At 46.1% G+C, this 6,755-nt stretch overlaps 1 protein-coding gene and 1 long non-coding RNA gene across 2 annotated transcripts; both read left to right on the top strand.

Annotated features, from left to right (window-relative positions):
• The first annotated feature begins 77 nt into the window (after positions 1–77).
• On the top strand, positions 78–1,320 carry LOC136503748 (anaerobic nitrite reductase GLB1). The gene is made up of 4 exons (XM_066498732.1): positions 78–315; positions 439–553; positions 671–787; positions 952–1,320. The coding sequence occupies exons 1-4, from the start codon at positions 194–196 to the stop codon at positions 1,090–1,092; spliced, it is 495 nt and encodes a 164-aa protein (XP_066354829.1). The 5' UTR covers positions 78–193; the 3' UTR covers positions 1,093–1,320.
• Positions 1,321–2,988: 1,668 nt separating this feature from the next.
• LOC136503756 (uncharacterized) lies at positions 2,989–5,801 on the top strand. The gene is made up of 3 exons (XR_010770758.1): positions 2,989–3,507; positions 3,743–3,904; positions 5,576–5,801. It is a non-coding gene; the product is annotated as an uncharacterized lncRNA (long non-coding RNA).
• Positions 5,802–6,755: the final 954 nt, after the last annotated feature.

A 6,755-nucleotide genomic window follows, 5' to 3' on the forward strand; every position in this document is an offset into this window, starting at 1 on the left:
GCCGCCCTCGCCTGGCCGATCCACCTATATAAATATAAACTTGTGCTCCACTTCGGTTCGTATCACACCCAATTTTCCCACTATAACCGGAACGTGCACCCATCCAATCCCACCAGTGTCGGGCTCAGGTAACTGACACAGCTCTACATCAACTCAGGAAGCTAGCCAGCAAGCCGAACAATCAACGACAGGCATGGCGCTCGCGGAGGGGAACGACGCGGTCGTCTTCAGCGAGGAGCAGGAGGCGCTGGTGCTCAAGTCCTGGGCCATCATGAAGAAGGACTCCGCCAACCTGGGACTCCGCTTCTTCCTCAAGTACGTTATTTGTTGGTATCCCTGTGCTATTTCTACTTCGTTTGGATTGCATTGCACCGGCGGTCATCGCACTTGCTCCTTGATTCATGGGCGCCGCCGTCCGCTCCTGCTGACTGACTGCAGGGTCTTTGAGATCGCGCCGTCGGCGAAGCAGATGTTCTCGTTCCTGCGCGACTCCGACGTGCCGCTGGAGAAGAACCCTAAGCTCAAGACGCATGCCATGTCCGTCTTTGTCATGGTACGTACGTTCTCATGCATTTCTCACGCTAGAATCAATCGAGATGGAAGCTTCACGCGATCGATCGAACGACAAGGACTGACAGGAAAAATTTGTGTGTCGCTATCAATGCTGCAGACTTGCGAGGCGGCGGCGCAGCTTCGCAAGGCCGGGAAGGTCACCGTGAGGGAGACCACTCTCAAGAGGCTGGGCGCCACGCACTTGAAGTACGGCGTCGCAGATGGCCACTTTGAGGCAAGTCCACATGCAACCGGGCCGGGCCCCCAATTGTCAATTCACCTTTATTCCCTGACTTGGAAAGACAGAACGAAAGCGTTCTTGTCTTCTAGATTGAAAATGATGATGTCACAACATTGAAATAATAATCGTAATATCGCGCGTGTTGATCACGAATACAGGTGACGGGGTTCGCGCTGCTTGAGACGATCAAGGAGGCGCTCCCTGCTGACATGTGGAGCCTCGAGATGAAGAAAGCCTGGAGCGAGGCTTACAACCACCTGGTGGCGGCCATCAAGCGAGAGATGAAGCCTGATGCCTAGTGCGACCACTGAGCTTCAAATTGACCCATACACAGCACCGTCTCAAATGTACCGTCGCTTGATTGCCGATTAACTCGTGTGATCTTGCACTTTAGCAATTTCTCTCTGGAGAAGCGTGTGTTATTATTTTTGTGAGAGCTTGTGTCCTGTCTTTTCTTCTTGTGATTAGTAATAAATAAAGATGTAGCATTCTCCAATTTGTTATATCAAATTTAAAAAGACTATATTCTATTAATAAAATAAATGGTTCATTAAAATTGTTCCAACTGTTTTTATTAGTTTTCATTATTTTAAATCGAGCTTTTAAAGTTCATAAATTAATATATGAAAGGAACAATAAAAGAATAAAAGATTATGTGCCAATATTTTCAAAGGTTGGAAGTAAATATGTAAATCTATACCATATATTTTAATTGATATTGACACAAAAAGGAAAAAAAAGACAAAAAAAAAGAGGTGTGTTGTACTCATGGGCCGTGCTCCCTTCGTTGCGTTGACTCAACAATAAAATAAACGACACTGGTGTGCATCCATTGACTCGTAGGTCGTACCCAGCAGGTAATCTAATTCTAATGCTTGCAATAAGCTTCAGTTTCAGTAGCACAAGTGGCCATGTCAGTTTACATGGCGTCGTTCGTCGTCATTATGTTGCTCTTCCTAGTCATCGCGATCCAGGCGGCGGCGCCGTGGGGGGCGGCACTGCTGCCGCCACCGGCGAGGGCGGAGACAAGGGGGCGAGCAGGGGCACATGCCCCCCCTATAAATGTGAAATTTCCATTTTAAAAATTCAAATAAACTTCGAAAATTTAATACTAGTGCCCCATCTGATGTTCAAGACGTGCCGGTACGACTACCAGTACGTCAGCGTGGAGACGGTCGGCGTCCTTGCCTATGAAGCAATCACTTTCGGTGATAAGGACCAGCAGGTCTCCCTGAGCTTAGGCTTTGGCTGCGACGCGCTCACCGACGGCAACCTCCTCGGCACCTTCGGCATCCGGGGGATGGGTTCTGTCGATGGTGTCGCAGCTGGTGATACCGAAATTCTCCTATTGTCTCACGCCTTACGCCGACCGCAAGAGCAGCCTGCTCTTGTTCGGTGCATGGGCTAATATGCAGAGATACAAGACGACGGCGGGGCCAATCCAAAGAGTGCCTATCTTGAGGAACCCGGTATCGTGGCATTGACCATCGGCGGAGCTTGCTCAGGAGCCTAGCAAGGTTCTTGCGTTCGAGTGCCCACCGCCACCGAGAGCACGCAAGGCGGCAAGGGCGGAGCAGGCGGCGGCAACATGTTGGTCGACCAAGAGGCGTACTTGACAAGGCAGCCTCCATCGTTGAGAAGGTCGCCACCAAGCTTTAGGCCTCTGGCAAGCCGCGAGCTAGCAAGGTGAAAGATAGTACTCTCTCCGTAAAAAAAAAAAACGTAATCCTAGCTTTGAACTTGGACAAGCCTCATGTGCAGGTTTAAAGCTAGGATTGCTTTTTTTTAGACGGAGGGAGTAGGCGTTATCTTGTTTGTTATAATTTAGACATAAGTAAGAACGACGTTCTCACGTGTGCTTATAATGATATGATAAGTGATCCTTCGTGGCCTATATAATGAGTGATCCTTCGTCGCGTAATGAAAAGTTTCTCTCCGTGTCCCATGGTCTTTTTTTTTTAGGGGATCCCATGGTCTGTCCTGATTAGGCCTCGTTCGGTTCTGTCTGATTGGCCCGTTCTGGAGCCCGTTCCAGGTGGATGGGAGCGGCCCATTTAAAAACGGATCCACGGTGAAATCAGCATTCGGTTTGGGCTGGCCCGGAAAATAAACAGGCTGGGAACCAACTTTCCACTCCCCCACGGCCCGGAACGCATCCACTAGTCAGACCTCCGGGTCGGAGTCTGGCGCTTGGACGTAAGCACGCGAGCACGAGACGGTGCAGGAGGCGACGGCGCGGTGGCCGTGAGACGGTGCAGGAGGCGACGGCGCGGCGGCCCGGCACGGCCACCGCCGCGACGGCAACGGCGACGGTGAACGCTTCCCGTCCGACGTCCACGAGCCTTTTCTCTGGTAAAGCGGTTCAAAGACTGGTTAACTTCGTGGGCGGCGAGATCCGGCCTCCGGTCGCTGGCGGACGCGAGATCAGGCTCGTCGTAGTGGATGTAGAGGGAGATGGGTTCCAGCTTGAGCCTCGAGCTCCAGTTATGCAGCATCCGGCGGAGGCGCCAGGCGCGGACACCGCGGAACAGCGGCTTGCGCGTGGGTGTGCGGCAGCCACCAACCGGCCGCGGCGGCGGCGCAATAGCTGCATCACGGCATCAGCTAGCGACCTGGGTTGGGGCCGCTGGACGGCTGGCAGTAAATTGGGTCGGAGGAATCCTGCCGTTTGCTCGTACTTGCGATGCAAATTGGGACCTGTTGAAAAGTGTTGGGTACGTATTTTATCGAGTGGGCGTGCACCCAAATAGGAGTACCCAAATTGGGACTTGTTTGATCTACATTTGAGATCTGGTTACATATATAACTCAGTTGTACTTGTTCAGATCATATACAAACTATTGGTTTCTTTGAAGCTCAACTACACTCCACATTGGTTTACTGATCTGCAATTCTCGTTGGTTTTCAGGCCAAGTTTGTATTAATCTTCATCATGCAAATCTTTTTCAGGTTGTTTGAGACCCAACTAGGACAATTTCTAGGTTCAGATGTGTTGGTTGGTCGTGCCACATGCAGAGGCTGCTCAGATCCCAGATAGTGGTGGTGCGTTACTTGCTAAATGATGTTGCATAAGTAAGAACATCTACTGATGGCACTTACAGGGTACTGAAGGTTGATTGTGATCATCTGATGACTGATGCATATGTGTTTCCATTTCATCATGTATTTTCTTAATAAGCATTCAAAATTGTTGCACAACTGTAGTTTAGCAATCTGTTTTTTTTTTCTTCAAAGTATGGTGGACATGCATACTCTGCAGTACTAAATCTTTGCACGCCTTACTACTGCAGTAAAAAAAATATGAAATTTTACTTTTTCTCTGAAATACTTCAATCATTTCCTACATCTCCATATCGTCCCTTATAGTATGCCTGGTAGGATAGATAATATTATGAAGGTATTTGGTTGCTGTTCTGAGGGGAAGATAATGATTCCTTATGTTCTGTATGAATATGTGTGCTGGAGGATTTTGCGTAAATGGTGGGGTGCCATCCGCAGCACTCTTATATGTTACCTATGGATCCTTTAATTATATGAATTGATAAGATTTGGCTGCTTACAAACTTGATTATAATTAGTTATGAAGAAGGGCGGGCCTGGTGCAAGCGGTAGAGTCTTACCATCTGTGACCGGAAGGTCCCGGGTTCGAGTCGCGGTCTCCTCGCATTGCACAGGCGAGGATAAGGCTTGCCACTAACACCCTTCTCCAGACCCCGCACAGAGCGGGAGCTCTCTGCACTGGGTACGCCCTTTTTATGAAAACAATCAAGAAAAGCTTTGGAGTCTTGCCAACAATACTAGCTATTCGACTAATCAGCCAGCCAACTTTGGTTACGATTACTTGCTTAGGCTATTAGGCACTGTGTTTATACACTTTCAACATTTCATGGAAGATAGCATCGCATCACCTATTGAGCTCCAACAAGTAATGCGTGTCCTCACCAATTTTGATATATATATATATATATATATATATATATATATATATATGAATGCGCACAAACATTATGAATCCCTGTCCTTAACTGTAAAATAAATTGTGCTGCAGTGCTGTCTAAGCCAGTTCCAGGAGATTTGTTTTCCTTTTCCTATTGCATTATTTGAATGAACAAGAAATAAATACCCTATGGTTTATTAGAGTATTTTATTTATCAAAATTACAATTTGGCATTGCAGATTGACCATTGTATAAGAACTACAAGATTGGTTCCTTCTAGCTTTGCACTCATCAGCTTTTAACTTCCAGTCTACCATTCACCAGTGCATTTTCAGTTCATATGCATGCTCTTACTATCATTATGAATTAGTTATTAGCGGTGTGTTCAGTGAAGTTATACTCGAAACAGAGAAATTACTAGCTTTTGTTGAGTTTTGAATGGACGCTTGTACAGTCAATATATATACTAGTAAATAACTGACTGACTGGCTCTGAGTTTAGTATGGTCTTAACATAATTTTCCTTGTGAATTGTAGTACTTCCTCTATTTATTTCACTTTTCAATTTAGACAATGGAATCTGAGTGTGACACTAGTACTCTTCCGATCCTCCTTTCCTTGCCAACTGGCATTTACCTGATACAAAAGCAAGTTCCTGTTGTGACATGGCTAGAAGCCTAGAAGGCTAGAACACAGTGAATTGATTCAGGTTGTTTAATGGTACTTTTTTTCTCCAATTATCTCCTGACACTTTTGTGGTATTAATTTTACTTGTGTAATTGACTGTTCCATAGCTCGTTTTGTTGAATAAGCATGTATTGAACACTACATGTTGGTTTGTTGCAGTAGGCTCCAAGGTCAATACTCAACTACTAGACAGGCATAGAAGGCCATTTTCTGAGTACAAGAAGAGGATTTATCATTCTATTTTATCCTGCATCATCATAAGCTACCTATTGAATTTTGAGAATAAGCCTTGTCAGTTTTGTTTATTTGTTGCTTTGACAACATAGAATATTTATGTTTTCAAACTGGTTACATAATTATGCTTTGGATTTATGCACTTTGGGTATTACCGTAATTTATGTTTTGGATCTAGGAACCATTTCCATGTTTAAACATGATATAATAGCACTTTGGGTCCTGAGTGTTTACCACCACCATGTGCACATGTGTGTGTCTTTGAGTTGATGACCACGCCATGCAATCCCTGGCTTAATCGCAGGTAAAACCGAATGCAGTTTTTGAAGTGGGGGATTAAGAAAAGGAGAGTATTCAATCCTCAAGAGGTTTGAGTGACATGGTAGGGATCCACTCAATCACTCCCTGGCGCGAGAGTAGTTTTTTTTATCAGGTACAACTTGGACGTATATAACCCACACACTCTGCACTTGCACCATAAGTACACACACGCGTGTGCGTCCGTACACACACAAAAAAGAGATTGGGAGGCTCTCTAGTCTCCAATGCGCGAAAAACGTGCAGTACCACCGAACGCGCACGCGTGCATGTACCATGCAAATTCTAAAAAAACCAAGAATAAGTACACACACGCGTGTGCGTCCGTACACACAAAAAAGAGATTGGGATGCTCTCTAGTCTCCAATGCGCGGAAAACGTGCAGTACCATGCAAATTTAAAAAAACCAAGAAAATAGGTGCGACATCAGAGTTTGAACCCTAGTGGCTAGCGTCCCACTAGACTATCCTACCACTGGACCACAAGCCCCGCACGAGAGTAGTTAGCTGTGTTTGGGCTGACCATCATCGCAAGCACGGGTAAAGCTCCCATAGGGAGACACATAGACCAACCGAGGAATAGGTCGTATGCTGCCATCCGGTGCAAAAGAGAAAAGGTTCTTTTACCTCCCCCAAACTATTATTGCACTAAAATTTTCCTCCTCGAATTTCACAAATGGTGAAATGACCTAGGATGCCGCCTAGAGGGGGGTGAATAGGCGTTTTTGAAAATTAACACCTTTAAATGCGGAAATGATTAGTAAAGGGAGTTTCCAACTTCAAATAAG

Source organism: Miscanthus floridulus, chromosome 1 (genome assembly GCF_019320115.1).
Source record: "Miscanthus floridulus cultivar M001 chromosome 1, ASM1932011v1, whole genome shotgun sequence".
In the NCBI taxonomy this organism is placed as follows: domain Eukaryota; kingdom Viridiplantae; phylum Streptophyta; class Magnoliopsida; order Poales; family Poaceae; genus Miscanthus; species Miscanthus floridulus.

Bases quoted from the DNA above. Each gene is read 5' to 3' on its own strand.
- LOC136503748 (XM_066498732.1), top strand. From the start codon at position 194: ATGGCGCTCGCGGAGGGGAACGACGCGGTCGTCTTCAGCGAGGAGCAG. The intron at 316-438 runs GTACGTTATTTG...GACTGACTGCAG, and splicing joins GGACTCCGCTTCTTCCTCAA to GGTCTTTGAGATCGCGCCGT. The intron at 554-670 runs GTACGTACGTTC...TCAATGCTGCAG, and splicing joins CCATGTCCGTCTTTGTCATG to ACTTGCGAGGCGGCGGCGCA.